The sequence below is a fragment of the Ciconia boyciana genome, chromosome 6 (genome assembly GCF_034638445.1).
Source record: "Ciconia boyciana chromosome 6, ASM3463844v1, whole genome shotgun sequence".
NCBI lineage: Eukaryota > Metazoa > Chordata > Aves > Ciconiiformes > Ciconiidae > Ciconia > Ciconia boyciana.
The window spans coordinates 54781032-54804759 of NC_132939.1; the positions used below are offsets into that span (position 1 = coordinate 54781032).

The 23728-nt window shown below is 45.5% G+C and overlaps 1 protein-coding gene across 2 annotated transcripts in view; it reads right to left on the reverse strand.

Moving 5' to 3' along the window:
• The window catches only part of ASB2 (ankyrin repeat and SOCS box containing 2), a 33613-nt gene extending 10418 nt beyond the window's left edge, over positions 1 to 23195 (reverse strand). Inside the window, exons 1-7 of one of the 2 annotated variants that reach the window (XM_072865676.1) lie at positions 22890 to 23195; positions 16500 to 16766; positions 14826 to 14930; positions 9708 to 9874; positions 8769 to 8924; positions 6533 to 6778; positions 3297 to 3468 (exon numbers count right to left, since the gene is read on the reverse strand). In XM_072865676.1, the coding sequence (XP_072721777.1) occupies positions 3297 to 3468; positions 6533 to 6778; positions 8769 to 8924; positions 9708 to 9874; positions 14826 to 14930; positions 16500 to 16744 (1091 nt within the window). In that variant the 5' untranslated portion in view covers positions 16745 to 16766; positions 22890 to 23195. The remainder of the gene's footprint in view (positions 1 to 3296; positions 3469 to 6532; positions 6779 to 8768; positions 8925 to 9707; positions 9875 to 14825; positions 14931 to 16499; positions 16767 to 22889) is intronic. The other variant, XM_072865677.1, reaches the window with a different exon arrangement.
• Between the last annotated feature and the right edge of the window lie 533 nt (positions 23196 to 23728).

Below are 23728 nucleotides of genomic sequence, written 5' to 3' on the forward strand. Positions count from 1 at the left end.
GTTGAAGATGCATAACACTTTACAGGATTATGTTCCTATTTACATGATGGACTGTTGATGTCTCCAAGTTACTTCTGCATCTCATTTTTAAACAAAAAAGGTTTTTGAATTATGTAAATATGTTGGGAAATTAAGCACGGGATTTTTTTTCTCCAAGCAGCCTCACTAATCTTCCAGCGCTGTGACGCTCACCAGGGAGCAGGAGGTTTGGGTGCTGGTGAGCTGGCAACTTCCCACCATTAGCAAATGTTCTGTCAGAGCCATAATAACAAAAAGGGCACAGAGCACTGTGAGGACACCATGCCAAGTGCCAGCATTAGTCATCCCATGATCAACTGTTTTGAAGATTTAAGGGTCTGTTTTGTTCTTTCCCTCCGGCATATGTGCTTCAGCCAGCTCTTCACATCTGAGTTAAAGAGGCACTGTGTCATTTCTGTCTGCAAGGGGGACCTGAACCTCACTGCAGGGGTGCCACACTGAGGCTCTACATCCAAATGCTGCAGTGTCCCAGACCTCAGTACACTCCCTGTACCCCAAATTTATTTTGGGAGGAAAAGCAGGAAGCATAAAAGCATTTATATCAGAGTTTAATTTTGTAGCTTGAACCTGTCTCTCTTCCTCATCCGCCAAAGTGGGTTGGTTCAGTAACATTGTGCCTCCACCTGTGCAGTCTTTCCTGTCTGTCTAGAGGGTGAAGGCAGCTCAAGTGAAGGCAGCCAAGGCCAGACAAACCAGACCACATCCCACAGGGCTGAGCTTCATGTACAGTTTCAAAATAGTGCAGTTTCCCCTCATCCCTGACACCTGCTTCTGTGATTTCTATTTGTTAGAAATTATATGGAGGAGGCAGAGCATCCTTAGTATGAGTGTGCCAAGAGTTTATTGACTTGCATTTACTTAATAAATCTGCCCACACTTCACAAAGTCTTCCCTTCTCAGCATCTCAGTTCTGAGGGGGAAGGAGTTAAATGACTGCTTGCGATTGTCCTACAGTTGATGAGATGACCCTTATGAATTTCAGGTCAGTATTGACAAGGTGTCATTTAAAATAAACAAACACCAAGCAACAAGAGTTGACAGTTGAGCCTTGGGACCACATTCTTGGCTTTTTGATGGTAGGGAGCCTTCGTGCTCTGGCAAAAACTTGAAGTGTGGAATTCCTGCAGAATTACGTATTAAATCTGCAGGAATACAAAGAGAGGTCACCGTGAAGGGTGTTATTTTACTGAATACCAAAGGAATTAAGAATGATCAGCCAATTGGGCTAAAGCTTTATCATTTAGATAAATATTTATAAGAGAAGATCTTATTCTTTTTTCTTTCTTTTGCACTTAGTTTGCAGCAGTTGTGCACAAAAATTTGTGCTCGGTCTTTTACAAGTGAAGGAACTCAGAGTTTGGGTTGAATTCTGGTCTCATTTATGCTGCTGGTTGTTGGGAATAATAGATGTGAGGTCTGAATCAGGCCCTTTCTTTCATAACATGGGGATGGACTCAGGTTGCAGAGTTTCCATGTAAATTTCTTTTCAGGTCAGGGTGTGGAACTATAGAGGGGAGGAAAAGATTCAGAGAGCTGGTCCAGACTCTATATACAAATTGGATTCAGACCAACTTACTGTACTTTCAGATGAACTTTTTTGAAAGTGAGCAACTGGAGCTGGGTTCTGTCTCTGGCACATTTCCCATCTAAAATGTGTTTGTTTTCAAGAAAATGTCTTTGTAACTCAAACCCCAGAGAAAATCTTGAATCATGCCTGCATTAGTCTATGCAGGGTATTCACATACATGCTGTAAGCATATAAACCCATTACATAAATTCACACTGGGCTGCCCTCTAGAATACACAGCTTGCACAAAGCAGCAGGCCTACTCCAACTGCAGACAATGAATATCCTCAGGTCTACCAAAGTGATTTGAGAAGCTTAATTGGTATTCCCAAGCAGACTTAAATGCTAGGATAAAAGATGCTATGGGAAGGTGTAGTGCTGTCAAAAGTTTTCATTCCCCAGACATTGTGAAATATATAAGAAACCGCTCTAGCGGTTGTCTGCAAAGATAGCTTTACTATCCAGAAACAGTCTTTGCAGCTGGATACACTCTCTCCTTTGACTGTTGCTGAAAGGATTTTGATAGAAACTGATAGTCAGAAGAGTTCACTACAGTCACCAAAAGAGTCTGTCACTGCAGGATGTGACTGTGTTTTGCAAAAATAGCTGTGGGCCACTCACCCTTCCAGCAGCAAGGGGTTAAAGGCAGGAGCTAAAACTTGCCCTAGGATCAGAAGTAAATGCTAAGGAGTTCAAGCTCAGAAGCATGCTGCAATGTCCCAGGTCTTGAAAGAGCTAGGTAAACACTATTTACATGACAGTGCAACAATCCCATCCCTAGACAACATCTTCTAAATTGATATCCTTTATCACAGGCTGTAGAGTTTCTTCCCCTCCTATAAACACCTCTACTTCAGTGGACTGGTAAACCTACCCAATTCCTGGTTATTTTTGCCATTAGTTACTTTTCTCACTGTTTAAAGAATGTGCTCAGCTCTATCCAAAACACATTTCATTTCAGAAACAAACCACTGGATCTTTTTATGCATTTGTCTGATACATTTAAGAGTCATTTAATCACTCACTAATGAAGTATGTTTTCCAGACCGTGAGTAGTTTTTGTACTTCTTTTCTGAAGCCTTTCCAATTTCCTGAAAGGTTTCTGAAAAGGAGGATACCAGAACTGGACACCATATTCTAGCAAAATCTCACTAATGCCCTAGAGATTCACTTAGCCACTTCCTGCTGTCAGCATCTGAATTATTGTTAATAAAACCTGAACACAGCGGAGATGAATGCAGCATGTTCTGCTTGTGCAGAAGAATCGCAATGGGCTCATGTAGGAAAATGATTGCAAACTGTGCTGCAATAGCTATTGAGGACTAACACCCCCCCGCCCCCCACCCCAACAGATGTTTTTTTATTCCATCTCAAGCATATTTTGTGGAGCTCAGTTTAATCCACTTCGAAGATACATGAGGTTATTTAGCTGTAATAGGTGATATCTTGGCAAAGCTAAAGGGATCTTGCACCCCACATTCCTGCTCACCCCATCCCATCCCAACCTGCAAACACACTCTTCAGTTTATAATTTCCAACCTGAGCTCTGCAAGCGGAAAGCCCATTTCTCAACTGGCAGCTCCCTTGCTCACAAGGCTCAGAATTAGATCTGGGACATAACATTCTCCTTTTCATAAGGACTTTGGATTGTTGTCTAAAAGACGAAACTATGAAATGAACTAAAACTTACTCGCAAATCCCTTTTTTGGCTGCTATGTGAAGAGGTAACAGGCCATCCTTATTGGCTTTGTTAGCATCTGCTCCTTGGGACAAAAGAAACTCCACAATAGGTATGTGTCCATTTTTACAGGCTTCATAAAGAGCAGAGGCGTTATCACTGGCTTGAGTATTTATATCAGCACCTAGGAAGGAAGAAAATCTTTGTAGCACCAAAAGGTTAAAATCAGATGGAAGGAACATACTTTGAATGAACACATACATCTCCATGACACTGGAGCTACAAAATGTGCTGGATGAGGATGTGAATGAGGTCATATCAGAGGTGATACAGTCATATCAGTTATATACAGTTATATCATAGATTTCCACTAGCTTTTAATATGGTGTGAATTTTATGAGGGAGAGTTTAGTGTGGGTGACAACCATTAGCTCCCAATCATGGATCCAGGCTCCATTCAGCTGTAGCTCAAAGGCAAAAAAATTTAAAATGTGCTGTTCTTTACATAGCATGGCCTTTTCTTTAGACTCAATAATTCCATTAGTATTTATGTGTTTACATTATGTATATGCATTATTCCTGAGGAGGAGTTTGGACAAGATGATGTCAGTAGGTGATCTCCAAAATTCTATGGTTATGTATTTATTTATATTTATACATATTATTCATACTCTGTATATTCACACTATAAGTACATTTATACTATATTTTAATTTTAGTAAATATCCAGGCTAAAATAGGCCTCTATACCATGACATCTGCATGGTACGGAGCAACAATTCTAATCAGCTTTTATCTGGGCATGCCTTAGTCAATGAATATTTCATTTCAAAACTCAGAACCTGAGGCCATATCTCTTCATTTCATGAGGGTTCAAGTTAGGGTTAGGGTCCAAATGGTAAATTTTACCAAAAAAAGATAAATATTCTGAATGAGCTACTAGAGTATTTGGGGCATTTTTTCTTGAGCTCTAGCGTGTGCTTGGCTCAATAAACAACATGCAAGAATAAACCAAGACCTGATACTTTTTGGCCACAAAAAAATTGTAATCTAGCTTTTTCAGTGCTAGATATTTAAGGCCTGAAGCCTGGGGTTCAACTGTAATATACTGTACCATGGTGTCCTCAGGAAGTCTGCTCTATATGTATCCAAAATGGGAATGACAGTTCACTGGAGTTTTGCTTCAAAACTCCAATAAAGAAGCCTATCAGTCTCCCATTTGATCATGAAAACTCCCTGCCAAAGAGAACATTTCCCTGTGCTCTCACCCCAAACTGAAACATCTGTGTTGTGTTTGGCCCTTTGAAGATGTTGTAGCTGGAAACATCAGGAGAATTGCAGTGACAAAACATAACACAGGACTATGTTCCTAATGAAAAAGAAATGAAAAAGAAACCCTTTTTATGATGAACATTGTTCATCGTAAACAATGCAGTGATATCATTCCTGGGATTCTCAGAGGAGCTTTTCAGGGCTTGAAACAATTGGACAGTTTTATTGGATTTTCTCCTGTGTATTTTTCTCAAAATTGAACTTTAAGGAAATCCTAATATCTATCTAAGTTGAAACACAAATCACATTCTGGCTTAGTTTCTAAAATCGTAGGCGGTATGATGGACTAACTGGTCATATAAAACTGACTTGACAATGCTAGCTGGATAGCAGAACACGTTTTTTGTTCCCCAACTCTCATATCTATCTTAGCCATACTAACTGCCTCAGAAGTTTTTCACATCTTCATCGCTGTTGTGTCTTGTTTCACAAGTGCAGGACCCAACTCTTACCTACATTGAAGATATTAGCCCACAGTGAAAATAAAATATGCCTCAGAATAGTAGTAAAGTATGTTGAGCTTATTGTAAAGCTGTTTTACATGAGTGGAGCAGCAAAGGTAGGTTTAGCGTAAACTAGAATCAAATTCACTCTGTTTATATGTTTGAAGATATACACATGGGGAGAGTGAGTCTGCTTCTCCTTGGTGTAAATACATTAACTCTACAATAGTACTTTATCTGTTTTCAGCAGGATTCATTAGTGGAGGAGAGCTAACCTTGCCCATCACTGCACATTTTCATGAGCAGATGGGGTTGGCTAATGTTCAACTTCTGCCATCTATTACCACCTACAATTGTCTTCAATGACTGATTGTATTTTAGGCTACATGTGTGCAGCAATATGGGTTTTGAAAGCTATCAGGCAATGCAATTAGAGCACCAGATTACTTCCTAAAGTAGGTGACCATGAATGAATGATGAAGAATCATAGAATCATTTAGATTGGAAAAGACCTTTAAGATCATCAAGCCCAACCATTAACCTAGCACTGCCAAGTCCACCACTACACCATGTCCTGAAGCATCACATCTACATGTATTTTAAATACCTCCAGAGATGGTGACTCAACCACTTCCCTGGGCAGCCTGTTCCAATGCTTGACAACCCTTTCGGTGAAGAAATTTTTCCTAATATCCTATCTAAACCTCCCCTGGTGCAACTTGAGGTCATTTTATCTTGTCCTATGGCTTGTTACTTGGGAGAAGAGACCGACCCCCACCTCTCTACAACCTCCTTTCAGGTAGTTGTAGAGAGCAATAAGATCTCCCCTCAGCCTCCTTTTCTCCAGGCTAAACAACCCCAGTTCCCTCAGCCGCTCCTCATCAGACTTGTGCTCTAGACCCTTCACCGGCTTCGTTGCCCTTCTCTGGACACGCTCGAGCACCTCAATGTCTCTCTTGTAGTGAGGGGCCCAAAACTGAACACAGTATTCGAGGTGTGGCCTCACCAGTGCCAAGTACAGGGGCACAATCACTGCCCTAGTCCTGCTGGCCACACTATTTCTGATACAAGCCAGGATGCCATTGGCCTTCTTGGCCACCTGGGCACACTGCTGGCTCATATTCAGCCATGTGTCGACAGACACCCCCAGGTCCTTTTCTGCCAGGCAGCTTTCCAGCCACTCTTCCCCAAGCCTGTAGCAGTTGCATGGGGTTGTTGTGGCCCAAGTGCAGGACCTGGCACTTGGCCTTGTTGAACCTCATACAATTGGCCTTGGAAGAAGTGCATGTGTCTAGACCATGCTCTCTGAAAGACCCTACACAACTCAGCCATCTGGAGCAACAGGGTTTCAACACCACTGCAGGCTAGGCCTTGTCTCTAGAGACAGAAAAACTGAGCCGGGGGAATTAATGGGAACTTTGAAATATTAAGAATTAAATGAGTAAAGACATGTAATGGCACAACTGTACTCACCACATTTTGCAAGGTATCTCAAAGCTTCCAACTGCCCACTCTCAGCTGCCACAAATAAAGAAGTGATCCCATAGGCGTTTGCAGACTCAATCTTGGCACCCCCTTTCACAAGGATATCAATAATCTCCAGGTCATTTCGGGAGACAGCCTCATGGAGAGCAGTCCATCCTCGATTGCAACGATGGTTGGTATCAGCATTGTACTGGACCAGGAGTCTTGCAGCCTCTGCATTCTTGCGCTCACAAGCTGTTTTGGAAAAAAGGGAAGTGATTAGGACAGGCTTTTGAAAATATTCTGGGTGTTGTGGTATCCATTTCACATAGCATAAGGCAATATAATACAACTAGGCCATAGTGAGTAAGACAGTAAGACCAAAGATCCACCTAGGTCAATATGAGGGCCAAGGCTGTTGCCAAATGACACAGTTTGGGGCTCGTAAAGGATATGGCAGTGAAGTCAATCTTCAGCCAGAACCTGGAGGAGGGTAAGTGTCCTGTGCAGGACTTGTGCTAAACCTGGTAGTGGGGGGAATCCAGCCCAGCACATTTGTACCAACTGGACACCACAGTGACACAGAGAGGTGACAAAGTGCAGGAGATAATTTATGAAGAACAAGCATGTTACAGAAACCTGAACACTTTCTTTCTAAATTCTGTGCAAACTGACTCTCTCTCTTACTGCCCTGGACTGCAGATAAAGCTCTATATAGACAATAAAATGAAAAAAGCTCAAACCAACAGGACCCAGAAAAGGATCCTTAGAAAACAATAATGGTGTGAGTCAACAGCACTTTCTCAGCCTGCAACAATTTATAGCTCAGGACCATCCTGAGCTAAAGGTATTTTCTTGATAATTAATAGTATTTTGTTGATTTTTATTCTACCGATTTGTCCCACTGCTTCTGAATCCCAAATCATGAGGCTTCCTACACACCTTTACAGTGGGACCCCAAACCAAAGGTACTTAGAATAAGCAGCCACATTTACAAACCCCAATTAGCATTTATTGTACAACGTACAGAAAGAGAGGCCAGCACATTCCATAGCAATTGCTTTTTTTCTTTGAAATAATAGTGTCTTTTTTTCACAGAGGTCCTGCCTTTTGGTTTTGATTCTTCCCTTGGGATATCTCCATGGCTTTCTCTCCCATACACAGGTGCCACTCATGTGTACTGAAAGCAACTATGTGATTAGACACTTCTGTAATTACCTATGCATAGCTCTGCAAAGTTTAATTTGCTTACATACTAGGGATGACTAATTTGTTATGATAATTTTTTCATTCTTTTGTTGTTGGAGGATAGACCAGAAGATTTTGCATCACGACTAGCACAGTCTTAATAACAGCTTTTCTCTGGCTAAAGGGTGCTTTCGTATTATTGTTGTTATTATTATTACTATGAGCACTACTACTACTACCACCACTACTATGTGTTTAATGCACAGCTGAACAGCTTTCCTTTAGCAGGCTATAAGCTAGAATTTTAAAATGAAAGCATTTTAAACTGAGCAGCTGTAATGCCAGGCATCCAAAGTTGGAGGCAAGATTACTATTTTAACCAGTAATATGTGCTTTTTAATGTTTTAGAGTGCTAAAAATAGGCATGGCAGGAGCAGTCAGTCAAAGGGGGATGGACATGAAGGTGTGAGAGATCATCTCCTTCTCTGAATCCTTGTGATATCATGGATGTAATGCTGTTCTGCTAAAGAAAGTGTTCTCTCTGACCAGCAGCAAAGTAATATGTCCATGTTAAACACTTTATCTACCTCACTGAATTTTTATAACTTTATGCATCTCCCATAGCACACAGCCTGACCTGGCCCACACAGTATATGAATCACTGGCATGTCTACAGTTACTGTACTCCCACATCTAACAGCTACATAGGTCCTACTGTTTAGAAAAGCATACATATTCTCGTACTATCCAGCTTTCCATAAGTTTGGGACATTGTGCAGACACCCTGTGCTCAGGGCCCCACTGAGCATCACACAGCCCACCCTCAGCACCACATCGCAGCCTGCACCCTGCAGGGCAGCCACTAACCCTGTCTCTGATGTGGATGAGAAGAGAGGCCGTGACATGGCAGGTCAGACATAGGAGACAGAGGACTACTGGAGGGAGGTAGAAAATGGCAGCTAATTGCAGAGTTTCAGCCCTGCATCTTGAGCGATCCTGCGGCTCTGCCTCGGTGGTGCCAGAATAGCTCAGCATCCCTGGAAAAGCAGCCACTCACCTTTGTAAAGCGGCGTTTCTCTGGCCTTGTTGGAGATGTCGGGCTCGGCCCCAGCCTGCAGCAGGGTGAGCAGGCAGTCCAGGTTGCCCCGGCTGGTGGCCAGGTACAGAGCTGTCTCCTCATTGAGGGTGCGCTGGTCGATTGTGCCGGGGTACGCTGTGAAGAAACGGCAAGCTCAAAGTCATTATGGCATGTAGTGCACAAGAATCTGCAGCATCATCACCTCTCTAAATCCTTGGAGTTTTAAGCGGGTTTTTGTTGTTTATTTCTTTTCCTTTTCCATGAGCAAAGTAAGTTAAGAATATGCTATAAAGTTACTATAACTCAGATTAATCTAATTATCTAAATCAGTCATCGGTTTAGATTAAAATGTTCAGCTATAGCTACTAGTGATGCAGAAAGTTGTTGAGTAACTGCTCTTCACTAGCAGTTTGAAAACAAACTGCAGTAGTTAACCACCTTCACGCACGAGCAAAGAGGTGCTGGGCAGGATCTCCAGCTAGTGGGAAGTGGGGTAATTGCTGTCAGCTGTGGCAGCCCAGCAGCTCACAACAGCTGAGAGCTCAGCTACAAGGCTTTACTGGGAGAAATCCAGGCCTTGGCAAGATCTATCCAGATATCACTTTCTCCTGAAGATGCTAACTTTTAGAGGCTTCAGTCTGGAAACCTATTCTCAAAGAGAAGGTGAAATTAATATACATTCAGAGAGATTGGCAAAAAGCTTCACACACAGTCCCAGACCAGGGTTGGGCTGCTGCTAGTTCTGCTTTTCAGTTTGTACGTATTCTTCTTCTCCCTTTTGTAATCCATTAGTTTTAACTTCACCGAAATCTTCACATACAGTCCCAGACCAGGATTGGGCTGCTGCTAATTCTGCCTTTTAGTTTATACATATTCTTCTTCTCCCTTTTGTAATTCATTAGTTTTAACTTCACTGACCTTTTTGCAACAGGCTCAGGCAACCCACTTGGCCATAGTACGCAGCTTCGTGGAGGGGTATCCAGCCGTCCTTATTAGGTTCAGAAAGGTCTTTTCCTGATTTCATCATGTTGCATACTGCTTTTTCATCTCCATTCTTGATTGCTGCCACTACAGGATCAAGTTCTCTTTAAAACAAGATTAAAACTTGATTACTGCTTCCTTCATTACTGAGCAGCTTTTTGCAGCAACATCACTGTATCATCTGGCCAAAACAGTGAACCCCTACAGGCTATTTAATAAGTATTTGTGGCCCTAAGGTGTCTTGCTACAGGACCTGTAGAGGTAAAATTTGTATTCTCTAATTTGGCCATTCACAACAGATCAGAAGAATCCCTGTCTGAAGGTGCTGATCTCTCTTTCCTCGGAGTGTAAGGGAAGGGTAAGTATGACTAATCTCTGACACAAACACATATATTTTAGATAATCTGGAGTTGGGAGAGACTAGCTCTACCCTTGCTCTGTACATTGCCATGAGTGTCCATCGTTGTGATAATTACACCACCCTGCCATTTGCTGTCCCATGCGGCAAGGTGTTTCTATATGAGATCTCTTAAATAAGATCAGCTTTGAAGAGAACTGCCCCTGTTCATCCCTGAAATAAATTTTAAATTTGATTTGCAGGTGGCTTAGCCCTAAAGCAGAAATTCTCAATACATCTTGATCTTGTATTTTAAACATACTTCCTATTTCTCTTACGCAAGCCTGTTTTCAGAAGTTAGCCAGTCCAGCTATGAAGAAGAGAGAGCTCTGCTTAGACCGTGTGAACATTAGGCTGTTGGTCTGGGCTCTCCTTCCTTCAGCCAGGGAGGATTAAAAAAAAATCCACCCACCCAAATGAAATTCTGAGCTGCCTTTCATGGCCATGCCCCCAGAGATCCCCAGCTGTTATTTCAGCATTGAGTACTCAAATTTTCAGAAATGAGAACCACTTCATACATTATAGACCTTCAAAAAGGCATCTTCAGTGTCCCAGTAAGACATATTAGGTGCTGGACACTTCTGAAAATCTGGTCTTTAGAAGCCTGCTTGGGAGCAGACCCATTAGCTCTGTTGACAAGTCCACTCTTGCAAACCTCTTAGCCAAGTTAGCAGTTCCCCAAGTAACTGCAACAGTCAGGGACCTCTGGAACCACAACTGGGACCTGGTGGCAAGCTGTGAAGTGGTTCATGTTCCGGTCCATTTGAACCCAGCAAACCACTGCCAGGCTCCATAGGGCCAAGGAACTTCTAGGCGCAAGGAGTAAAAGGAATGAAAAAATATTAGGGAGGAAAGGAATATTTTAAAGCCACTTTGGAGTAGAAAGTCATTGAAATGTGTAGAATCACTGAAAAGTGTTAAAGTAGTATTTCGGTGTTTACCAGAGAAAACAAAAACAAGATGAAAGTCATCTTTTTTTGGTGCTACCTAATTCTGAAGCTTTCAAGAAGAGGCTCACTGCGAAAAATCTACAAAAAGCATGAAGTGTGCTCCATGCCACCCAGAAGTGAGACACATCGAGCAGCCCACAAGCGAGCTTTGCTCTGACAAGCCTTCCCTTTGCCAGGCATGCATTCTGCACAGTCTGGGCAGCAACCCATTTCTCCAAGCTCTGTAAGAGCCATTGCAGAGCAGGGCTGACCTGGGCAGCCCCATCCTTCTGCAGAGCAACAGCGAGAGCCGCTGCGGGACTCTCCGCTCTGCTGGAGTCACAAGGCTGCCTGACAGTCACCGTACCACTGATGAGCAGTGCCTGCAGCAGGGCCTGCCTCCCTCCTTCCACCCTGGCCAAGACTGCCGACAGCGCAGCAGAGGCAGGGAGCTGGTACCCTGCAGCCGACGCGGGCAGGATCCTTGCCCGTGGCGGGCAGCAGCTCTGTGCATAGTGGTGTGCTGTGCCTTCCGGCGCTAGCACCTGGTCCTGCTCCTGCTGAGCTGTGCTGGGAGAAGGCAGCCACTGCTTCCTTATTCTGAGGCACCAAATGGCTAAGCTCCAGGACAGCAAACACCGCAAAGGAAGAAGCATTTTTCCAGTTTTAATGGGGACTTGCAAAAATGAATGTGGGCTCTATTTTCTGAGACAGAGAACAAGAGGATGTTGAAAACAGGGGAGTTTGTGGTTTCAACTAACTCTAAAGAGAAAATCTTGCAGCCTTGAAGGCTGAGAGACTGGGGAGGGAGGTGCGTGTCTCAGAGAGACTATTAGCATCGCCAGGGTAGGAATACAGCATGTGATGAAGGTCATGCGGGGCAGTGACGACAGGAACAACCAGAAACTCTGGTTATGACAGAAGGTCTAAAATGCCACAGCAGAGTGAGATCAGAGACAGAAAAATATGGGCAGTTCAGCACAGGAGTCCTCAAAAGCAGATCATTGGTACAACCTCCGCATTTAGTGCAGGTTACAGGAGCAGCACTGGATTTCATTGCCTTGCAGGGGCTGGACAGACCCACAGCCTGAAACTCACACAGGCGTCATTAAATTCAGCTTGCCCAGAGGTACCCAATCTGTGCCATAAGCACTGATATTCGCACTGAAAGAAAAGTCACCAAGCTGCTTCTCTGAGGATAAACTCAGGGCCTGGGGTGGAAGCAGGTGAACACAACACATGTGCCAAGGAATGGGAAAAGATGCCATTTCTCAGGTGAATAAGTACTTAGTGCCACTTGCTCCTTCTCTATAGCTGGAAGCAGTGATCTCAAGACAGCAGAGTCACAAAAATAGCACTGGAATGGGGGGAGATACGGGACACAAAGCCAGTCATTTTGCCTGAGGAGATAACAGCTAAAGCAGGCAGCTGCCTTCCTGGCCATAGCCCACCCATGAGGAATCGACTGACCTTCTGATAACTGCCAGGCTGAGGTCCCAGGGACACTGCTGTATCTCCATACTATTTAGAGTTCCCGGGGGACTAAACCTAAAATTGCTAGTTTTGTATAGATAATAGATTTTTATATAGGCGTTTGAAATTGAGCATTTTGTTGAAGTCAGTTAACAGCAAGAATTGGCATGTTTGGCTGGGAGAGGAGGAGGTGGGGGATCTTCTTCTTTAAAAGCCTGTGGCACAAGGCTGCTGAAGCCATCTGTTGTTCTGTGCAAAGGTTCGTGTTACACATGCAGGGCTGCTCACTGCAACCTCGGGATTTGGGCACACGATAGAGTTACCAGCACTTAATGAGTTACTGCATGCCAGGTGGGCCACGGCAGGAGTCTGCGGCATGGGGCTGGCACACAGCAAATGCAAGGTGAATCACGTTAGCTGAGACCGCAGTGAAAGCAGAGGGTACCTTGGGTCTGTGGTAGGGTTAAAAATGTGTGAAGAATCAGTTACTATTCTGCTTAATCCCTCAGATGTTGAATGAAGTAAACTTCTGTTGGGCTCCTTGACCTTAAATGATTTGTAAGTAAGACGAGGGGGTTTGCTGGACCAGGCTGTAGATGCTTTAGCCAAGCAAATTCGAGATCAGATAGAACGTTTAATGAATCTCCATGTGAAATCGTTGTTTTCTGTCTGGCTCATAGTTGGCTGTTATAAAAAACCTAACACATTCTGCTGCTTGGATTTCATCAGATATAGAAAAAATGAGTATTAGAACTATGGAGGAAGCCTGAAGATCTGATGAAATCTTAACCTTATAGTTGAATCAAAAGAATTACTGCATTTCAAAGGCCAGTAGCCAAGATAATAAATACTCATTGCAGAAGAGATGTACGGTGGGGTCAATTCTGAGTGCTGCAGAAGAGGTTCAGTGGAGCACAGAAGTGTTCAGGAAGCTCCTTCTTTTCCTGGCAGCCTGGTGAGATGCAGCCAGCATGAAGGAACAACATCTCCCCAGGTGAAGCCAACTATCATCCCTGCCTGGCTCTGAGACCAGGGCTATAAAACAGTCATGCCAACATGCTTTCCTGTGGCTTCCCAGCCACATTTCTGTTGTCACCTGACAACAGAGGAGGGCTAGCTTATTCAGCCTTATCCCAGCCACCTTGTGGACTGACCTCTATTGAGCTTCATCGTCACACCCAGGAGAGAGGCATGCAAGGTGTGGAGAGCACTTAATGAGAGGATGCGATTTCAGTGTGGCCAAGGGGAGCTGGCAGGTGACAGGGATGAGGGAAGCTTCATGTGTCAGCAGAAAGAGGTTTTCACATACAGCAAGGAGGGCAATGTCAGTGGGGAGCCTGGGATAGAGCCCGGATCAGCCAGGGTGCAGGGCGAGGTGGAGGAGATACTCTGCCCCTCAGAGAGCTGTAATAAATGCATCATGGTGCAGACACTTCCACTACACACAGGCACTGGGGCAGAGTTTGGGCCACCCCCTTGCCTGTCGGCTTTCCTCATCCACGACTGTGTTCACCTAAGCTTATTTATGGTCTCTGCCAACAGCAAGACGTGGCCAGGAGGATCAAAGTCAGTCAGGCTGGTTTCCTCCTTGGGCAGGTAAGATGTGGTACAGCTCCCCAGCAGCCCTCCTCAGTGTGGCAGGACAGTGCAGGTATTGCTGGGAACAGGTGTGGCATCTTGGGAGCATTTATAAAATACTTACTTTAAAGGACTGGACTTTCTCACCCTTTTTATATACTGCGATAAAATGTTTGTTTTCCCCACTCTTCCCCACTGTTGAACCGTGAACTTAATACCAATGCAGTTACTATCAGCACCTGCCTGCCTCATCTACTGTGTTGATGCGGGAGCCAGCCTATATAAATAAACCACAGCGCAGGCATCCCTTCCCTGCTGTCCTTGTCACCTCAGAGCTACTGAATGACCCAGAGTCCCCAGGACACGTGCACTGGAGGGATGGAGAGGGATGACGGGGGAGAAGAGAACAAGGGAGGTTTGAGGTGGGTCACCCGCAAGAGCCTGGGCATTGTCCGGGGCAGCTGGAAGGTCAGAAGGAAGAGTGGGAAGGCAGCGAGGGTGCGGTGCAGGTATCAGCAAGACCCCTCTAAGCAGTTCACGAACTTCTCCAGATGAACACCACCATTTCCCCCCACTAGACACCATCACCGCCCAGAAGAGCTGGCTAGAAGGGAGAGTGGGTAGCAAGGCTTGTTTCGACCGCGGGGGAAAGCAGGAGAGGGAGAGGGAGGCACTTACACGGGCTGGGATGTGCTGAACAAGCTGCCATCGTACCTTCGCCTGGCCCCCCAGGCTGCCCCCGAGCTGGATGGCTGAGCACGGCCTCTCGGCTGGGCCGCCAGTCTGGAGTGGCGATGACATGAATGAAATAAAGAGAAATACTCCGAATAGGAGAAACAGGTCATGTTGAGGCAGAAACAGATACACACATCCACAGAGACGGAGCGAGAAAGCCTGCCGGTCAGGGCTTTGAATAAAAGCAGATGGCCACGGCTTGCTCTGCGCTGGATTCAGCTGCTCGCTCGGCTCGAGATTATTTTTGGCCCTCTGAGGAAGCGTCAGGGGATTCAAATGACCATATAAGACAACAGTGTGGTTAACCCTACCACCACCGCACAGGAAGCAGGCATGAGGCGAGGTGACATTCATCACCTCCAAAGTGCCACGCAAGCAGGTCGGAGGTGGGGGCAGAGGAGGACCCAGGGCCCCCGGGTGCTGGCTCCATTTCCAGCTCGGCTCTCCCAGGTGGCAGAAGAGTTCACCAATGCTACAGATCTGGGGCCACAAGCTGCAAAGTTTTTCCCTCCAGTGGGAGGTCAAAAGCTGCTTGGCTGAGGCAAAGGCAGGACAGGTTAATGCACAGAACTGCAGATCCTGCCTTTTGCCAAAATAGCAGGTGTCAAAGGACCCCCGAGGAGGACAGGACCAAATGGCCACGGAAGCCCTTATTCTCCCCTGCATCAGGTTCCTGCGGCAGAGCTGACAGTGCACAGTAACCACACCGAGAAGCCACGACTGCCTGCTGTACAGCGTCCTGATTCCACAGCTATGAAATACGCTTACTGCTAATCAAACTGTCCCCAGTTTCCCAGCCTTGGAAACCAAAGAATCACGGGTAGAAATGAGTGAGGCGTCGGAGGACAGTGGAGTTACGAGTAGGAAAAGAAGGAGGACCAAAACTTCAGTTACTCCCAGCTTATTTAAAAAAAATTACTTTAAAAGTATATTTTTCCTTGGTTTTGGGGTGACTTTGTAGCCTCTTCCCTCCCCCCCGTGAGAAATCTGCCTTTTAAAAAATGAAAGGAGAACAATGTCTGGGTTTGAAGCTGCCAGCAGGTCCCTGTAACCCACAGCCCAGCATCGCAGGGGAGGGGGATGCGGCCACACTTTGGTGTCTGGAGCTGCTCTTGGCTGAGCGCGGTGTGCTTGAGGGCAGACTCTGATCTGAAATAAGTACATCCTGTAAAGACTGCAGTATCGAGAAGGTAGCCAGCTCACACTTTTATATGCCTGTTTTTGGCCTCTCTCCTATGTTTTCCAATAACAAACGCTGTGCTCCCTCTCTGGCGAAACCTGAGCTTGGTGTACGGTGTGGCCCCGTGGGGGGAAGGAGCCACTGGCTTTGGCAGGGCTTCTGTCACTCAGTCTGCTGGTAGCAGTGCCCCTTTTCTTATTTTATTTGTTGCTTGAACCAGAGAACATCAACCAAATTCTCATTTCACTGTGAGGGCGTAAATTGTTGACCTCATTGGATTTATAGCAGACTCCGGCTTTCAAACTAATGACACACTCGCAGAGCAGCCGCTTGGTAAAGCTAATTAGAAAGCACGTGTTTGGACAGGGGAAGCTGTTTTTGCTCTTCCCGGGCAGGGTGTTTGTCGGGACGGCGCAGCTCAGGCAGCGCTCACTCACCTTTGCCACGGGTAGATCTGGTAGGGTGGGTTGTGGCTGCTGGCGCGGCTGGGGGCGGCCGCCTCGCTGGGACCCGCCACCATCGACTTCTGGTGGCTCTGGGCAGCTGGCTGACCTGCCGGGTCCTCCTCCAAGCTCTGCTGGATGGCCATCTTTATAAGCTCGTCTTCACTCAAGCTACTGTACAGACTGTATTCCTCGCAGCCTATCGTTTGTCTTTGAGTATTTGCTGCCGTTGTCGCCATTTTTTTTTTTTTTTTTACTTTCCTGTAAAAGTAAATTGTGATCATCAAAATCTGGAAAATGAAAGAAAGAAACTCAACTATCTTCTGCTTTTGTTCAGCTCTGCCTCTTGATTAAGCTGACCAGAAAACCCTTCAGAAATCCCTCACCAGGGAGATAGATAACATTCTCAGCTAAAATCTGCATGTAAACTTAATGAACTAACTCCTTTCTATCACATAGAAGTAACTGATTTAGCTGGTGTTTAAAAAAGGGAAGGCAGATTGCCTGCTGCAAGCAAGGCAGGTTTTTATCTACTTATTCTGGTTACCACAGCTCAAGAGAAAAATAGGTAAAGGAAATCCCCGTAAGATTAAAGAGATACAGCTTTTAAATGAATGTATTTAGGAGAACATCAATGGACATCTCTTTTTGTTGGTTTTGTTTGTTTGTTTTATTTCTTGCTCTAATTGCAGGAAATTAAGAGAAAAGGTTTGTCTGTCTGTCTGCCTGTTTTCTGCAAGGGCAGATTCTCCACCACGAAGTGTAAAGAGACTTGTGGAGTAATTTTTTCCACCTTATCTGGAGATCTCTCAAGCAACATGCAAAGCTGTTCTTTGAAGTGACTTTCTTTGTTTCACTCAGCTAGGAGAGCAACACAACACTGCTCGGTTTCACTTCTGATTTTTTGCCTTTCACGAACAAAGTTCAAGGTCATGAGCTTTAAGACTTATGGTCAGAGTCTCTTCTAAAAACTGGTGGTTGAGAGCTGGAAATGAGAGAAGGGGAAAACACTCATCAATCACAGAATGACTGTGAACCATCACCGCAGCGTGGACTCAAAAAAAGGCAAAGACAATCCAAAATACTGCGGTATTTCCAGCAGTAATAGGGAAATACTAATGCCATGAATGGTTCAATGCTCTAGCAAGATCTCATCCGGATGCTAGAGAGCGCTCTGGCTACCAGTGTTCAAGAGCCAAGGGCTTATTTCATGGGAGGAGATGGAAAAGCTTGCCTCTTTTAAGCAGATGACAGCCGAGGGGTAAGAGGTTTGCTTTTTATAAGCACACCTGTGAGCGAGAACTGTAAAATAATGGAGAACACTGGGATGAGGAGCAACGGGTGCAAGCTGCCTGTGGACAGGGCAAGGGAGGTACAGAGAGCCAGCAGAAAGGTACTGTGGAGGCATGTCCCCCAGGCACAGAGAGGCGAGAGGCTGGCTGAGTGCACCAGTGTGGTTGCTGACAAAGCTGCCTGTCCCCCAGACTGGGGCTGCCAGTCCCTGCCCCAGCAATGCCGCACCAGGGCTGGTCTCCAGCTCCCCACAGCCCTGCCCTACCCGGCCATGGGCCTTGCCGAGCTGAGCCCCCTGGCAGAGTCACACGCATGAGGCTGGCAGAGCCACGCAGCCTCCTGCTGCTCAGGACCTGCCTCCCACCCCACCGGGCACCACCGGCAGCAAAGCCTTCAGCTCCCTTTCCCGCACGGCTGCCCTCTCCAGCAGGCTGGGGCTCTGCCCCCGGCTCACCAAGTGCCCAAGGCAGCCTGGCTTCCTGGGGACTCGCACCCACATCGATGGCAGTGGGGTCCAGCACGCCGCGAGCCTTGTGCCCCAAGATTGCCCGGCTCTAGCAGTCCTCGCTGCTGTGTGCATGGCCAAGAGATGGCCCTGACCTGGAGGAAATGGGAGCTCCCCAAATGGTGACAGAGCCGTACCTATGCTTGTCAAGACACTCATGTTTGTTTCTTTAACCATAATTAAAAAAAAAGAAAAAGAAACTAATACAGTTTGAAGAAATTGCAAGAGCTTGAATCAAGCCATAAGTAACATAAAATCTTGGATTTAAGCTTTTCACTTCAGAAATGGTGATATCTCCCACATCAACAGCCACCTCAGGCTCAAAGCACACCCCAGAAGAAGTGGGAAGAGTTCAGGGTAAAGGGAAGCCCAGCAGATTTCAGATTGACATTATGACTTTTAACAATGAAGGATGTACTTTACAGCCATGAAAACTGCCAAAATAAAACCTTCTGTTGCTGTAAATAATGCAACCCAATTTTGTTGAGTTTTCTTTTTTTTTTTTCAGCCAGATCTCTCATGGCTGCTGTTGGTTACCTTCTCCAGTGAGACCTGGTGTGCCTCAGTTCTGCTATGACCCTCGCTGTCCCAAGGAACCAAGCCCAGGCATCAAACTGCTGATAGCTCCCATATGGAGCTGCTGCCTGCCCCATGCCCCAGCCGCTCCAGTACCTGTCCTTGGCTGTGCTCCAGCCTGCTTTGTTTTCCTAGCAGCTTCTGCTGCTGCTTGGCTTGCTCAACTCCTGGCATGCTGGGCAGCACTTTCATAGTCTGTCAGCCTATGTACTCACTCAGTAACTGGTGCGCTGCAGATGTGTGAAAGCCACGGACTGGAGTCAGAGGGCTTGTCTGCAGCATCCAGCACTGCAATGCCTAAATGTAGGGACGTGGCCCTGATGGTGACTCAGAGACCTAAACTAAGCAGTTAATGGAGAGGGCAGGATCTGATCGTAAGCTCCTAATGGAGGTGATGCACAATGACTCTTTGGAGGAGGCAAGAATGGAGATGAAAGTCCTCCTCTCCAAGGGCAACCTGCGCCAGTGGAGCATGGGGCACGGATCCCTCCTCTTTATCCTCTCCCGCCCCACCCCTGGCATCCTGAAAGCACGGGAGGCAGAGCAGGCAGTGGGTCCAACCTCACCGTGCTTCTGAGCTGCGTGTTGGAGTCCTTCCGTGGGAAGTCAGGGCTTTGAGGGGTGTACAGGAGACCACTGCCAATGCGACTCTGCACTCTGGCACAGAGGAGCTAACTGATTTAGGTGCCTCACTAAATCCCCGATGGATCTAGGTATAAAGGCCATTTCTGAACATCTTCCTCTCCCTTATTCTTTTGTTTCACACCTTGTTGAGGCACAGGGAGGGAAAAGGAAGATTTTGAGTTTGGGGATCACTCCTATTTCACCCTCTTATTCTTTGTACGGGTTAACTGGGTCCACCCACTCTCAGAGAAAAGGGAGAACCTCCCCTGCATGTTGGTGATCCTCACTAATCTAAATATTTTGACAAGAGTCCCACGGAGTGCAGAAACAACAGTGCTGGCTGCAGCTCCTGCCACTGACTCATCCTGCAGGAAGAAACATCGTGGGGCCCAAAATAGAAAAAGCTTTCAGTTCTGCTTATCTAACTGGCACAACCCCAACAAAGGTAGGAGGGTCACATCCTGGGGCTGCAGGAGCTTTTGGGTTGGTCCTGATAGCCAAGGACAGCTTTGGCTGTTCTTACCCCTAGCAGAGATGGTTCCAGTTAGGCTTCAAGCCGTTTTTGCTTCCCTCCGCCTGTCTCCCCTACCTCAGATTGACCTGCGTGGTGTGTCTGAGTTTGGCAGGAGGAACGACACATGCCTCCTCCGTACAGCTCCCTGTGAGACAGCCTGGAGCGGAGCAGAGCAGAGCCACCACCCTCCCTTTCCACCTGGAGATGCTTTTGTTTCAGGTTGCAGAGCCACGAGGCTCAAGCACTGGTTCAGGTTATTTCTGCAACAAGCCAGAGTGAGCTGAGCTGCGGTGGCAGGCCAAGCACGTGCCTTCAGCTGGAGGCTAACGCAACGCAGCCTGATTCAGTTTAACCTTCTTTCGCTGCAGCTGAGCTCGGTGGCATCGCCTGGCGCTGCTGCACCCGCCCGGACCTACCCTGGCTCAGCCAACACAGCAGGGCTAAGGTAACCCCGTCTGTGGCCAGTGGTGAACTACCACAACCTTATGAAAGCCCACTAGACTAATGCGCTATAAGCTATAAGCTTCTATAACGAAGGTGTGAAAAAAAAATCAATCTTTGTTGCTAGGAATGGTTGAACCGGTTTGGATAGGTAAGATCTGGGCAAACTGATCTTTCTAAATGCAGCTTGAATCTATTTGCTTGTTCTAAGCCTGCTTACTGTAGGTTTAAACTATTGGAATCAGACTTATAAGTTAAATGCTGGGTTTACTGTTCACCCTAACTTCAGGTTTTTAGGGGAGGTTTTAACGTTTGGCTGTCCCCTGCATTTCTCTGGCAGCCCAAGAGCCCGTCCTCACATGCAGGTAGCACACAGCATTGCATGTGCTCTAAGAGCAGAACCTGATTTTTAAAGCTGTGGGTATAGTGCCCTTATTATTCCTTAGAGATCGCTTTACATTCAGGTCTGAATGGCTTCATTAGTGATCTCTCTTGGCAGAGACATGGATACTGCTGCTTGTGCTGCCATTTAATAGCTCAGTCTGACAAGATCTTCTGGATCTAAATTTACCATCATTTCCACATAGGGCCTGATCCTGATTCTTAATTTTGCCATCCCTATTTCAGTGACAGTTTGTTTATTGAGATGTAGAAATCAGTCTTGTGCCATGTAGAGGTAACTTAGCTGCATCCAGTGCCCGGAAGGTAAGGTTAGAAACGAAATGCTTGTGCCAGGGCCAGGCTGTGACGCTCTGTCCTGCATTAATGAGCAGCTATACCTGGCAGATCTTCGAAACCAAAGGTACTGCTCACCAGGGTGACCATTAGTAACCACTCACATTATGGCAAAAGCCATGGACAAACACAATTACATTGCTATTATATTTGGACTACAAGCTCTGTCAACACACAGCGTTTGGGAGAATGGGCCTCTGATCCCTGATGCAACATAAATAAACAACAAGGATTACAGCTGGCTTTGAACATGCAGAACCGTGCTATTCAATACCATTAGCATCTGAAACAAGTGGTCCCCATTGATAGCACTTCCTTAAAGAAAAGCTTAGCAAGGCTGCCTGTCCTCCTTCAATAGATCCCAGGCAGCAGAATTAGCAGAATTACTTATTGCTGTCAGAGGAGGGTGGCAGGTGAGTGACAAGGTCATTAAGGGAGCAGAGCCAGGGACTTTGCCTGCCTTTGCACTGAGTTTACCCCAGTCAGCTTGTAACTCAATACAGGACCTCAGTATTTATGGCTCAGGGTGTGATACACCACATTTCTAAAAACAAAAACAAGTCTTTGGAGGCTGCAAAAGAGAGAGAAGAGGAGCGGCTGCTTGTTTTGCTTTTTGCAAGGAATTATTGAGCCCCAGCTTCTGCAGATACGTGTTTGCTTTTTCATGTGTTTGCCTTTTTACTTCTGAGAGCAGCAGGAGCACACGCAGGGGGAAGGTAAACATGGCTGGAAGTCTTCACAGTAAAGCAAGCCTCCACGTTAGCTCTTCTGCGGCACCTTTCAGGCCAGATCCTCTCCTGGCAATGGAAACTAGAACAATTTGCAGCACTTAAAGTACTCACATTGTTGCTGTATTTTAGGTCAGTTTCCAGATAAATCTTTGCAGTTCTTAAAGGATATTATATTGGATAACTATTGCTGGGAAGCAAATGATTTTTTAAAAACAGAAAGATTTCAGTGCTCATCAGATCTGCCAGCGCTGGGATGTTAGCAGAATGACACCTCATGCTGTCCAGCTGTGGCAACAGGCAAATATATTCTGTAATGACAGCTTATGCAAACCGCTCAAGTTCTAGCCCAGTGCTGAAGGAGCAAAGCCAGGCTTCCCAAAAGAATCCTCCAAGCAAACAAATCCCCTTGTCCAGCCCCAGCTGTCAAAACAGGTCACCTATCAGTCTGGCATATGTTACGATGCCATCACATTGTGACTCTGTGCAAATTCTTTGCTGGAAATGCATACACCTGCAAGCTTTTATTTCTTCTCAGAAAGCATTAATTCACACAGCAATCAGTGCAATGTTAGCTTTGTGTCATACCAGCTGGAAATTTATAGATGAAAGAAATCATTTGCTGATGTAATTTTTTTTCCTTCACAGTGTGCCTTGCACGCTACGTTGTACCTTAGCATGTTGTCACAACAATTATTTCTGAGCAAGCTATTCTAGGGACAAAGATATAAACATCACCTGCAAATAAAAGAAAAATAAGGAAATGGCAGAGCTACAGTTCTGCTTAACACCAGTGAGTGTTTTATGGCTTATTTGAAAAAAACAAAAACAAAACCAAAAGCAAACCACAAAAAATCCCAAGACTGTGTTAGGTTACAAACTGCTATAGGAATAAGTATTTGCATAGACATAGCAAACTGACAGATTGAAAATGATAAATAAGTTCAAAACATGCATATTTGCATTACCTTTTTGTTCTGAAATAAAAGGGTAATAATACTGTTGAAATAGGTTATCTCCTTGATTAAGTCTTAATTCAGAAAATCCTCACTGGTATTCATCTCCCTGCTTTGCCTGGATGTTTCGATCAACTGCAGGACAGCTTTGAAACGCTCTTGCTTTGAAGCCTGGAGTTTATTTCTGGATCACCCCATGATCAGCGAATACAAGCCAAAATATAAGTTGTTCTGAATCTCAGATTTCCTGTTTGAAGACACGCGGCAGAAACTTTTACCCATCCTAAAGTTCTTCTTTGTTGCATTATCTGAAGAACTTCACTTCATCAAACATCCTGTAGCTAAATGACACAAAGCTGACCTTTCTATTACATCATTATTTATTGTCCCTGACAAGTAGACCATATATGGACATGTTTCTGGAACCTAAAGGGAAAAAAAAAGAATTGCCTTATAAATTTGAAGTAAAATATGTCGTCCTGGAGAGTTTTATTTACTTGGGGAGAAGAGAGTTCAATTGACTTTACTTTTAGCTGCTGCTTGTTAAACAAAACAGGCAAACATTACGTGGGTATTTATTGATGTTTTAGAGTGGTTCGTATATTTTTAAGGCTGCAAGTTTGAGACTTCAGGATTCCAAAAGATGACAAAAGCAGCTGTGAAACTGTTCCAAGTAGTATTTGTAAGAGATTACTACTGGAAAAGAACTGCTCTCGTCCCATGTAAATGTGAACGACAGACCCTCTCTCAGGCTCCTCGAGGCCATAGATGTGAAATGGTAGCCATCTTCCCCACATCTGGCGGAGGGCAAGCTGGCCAAGGGAGAGATAGCACTGATCCAGGGATGAGCT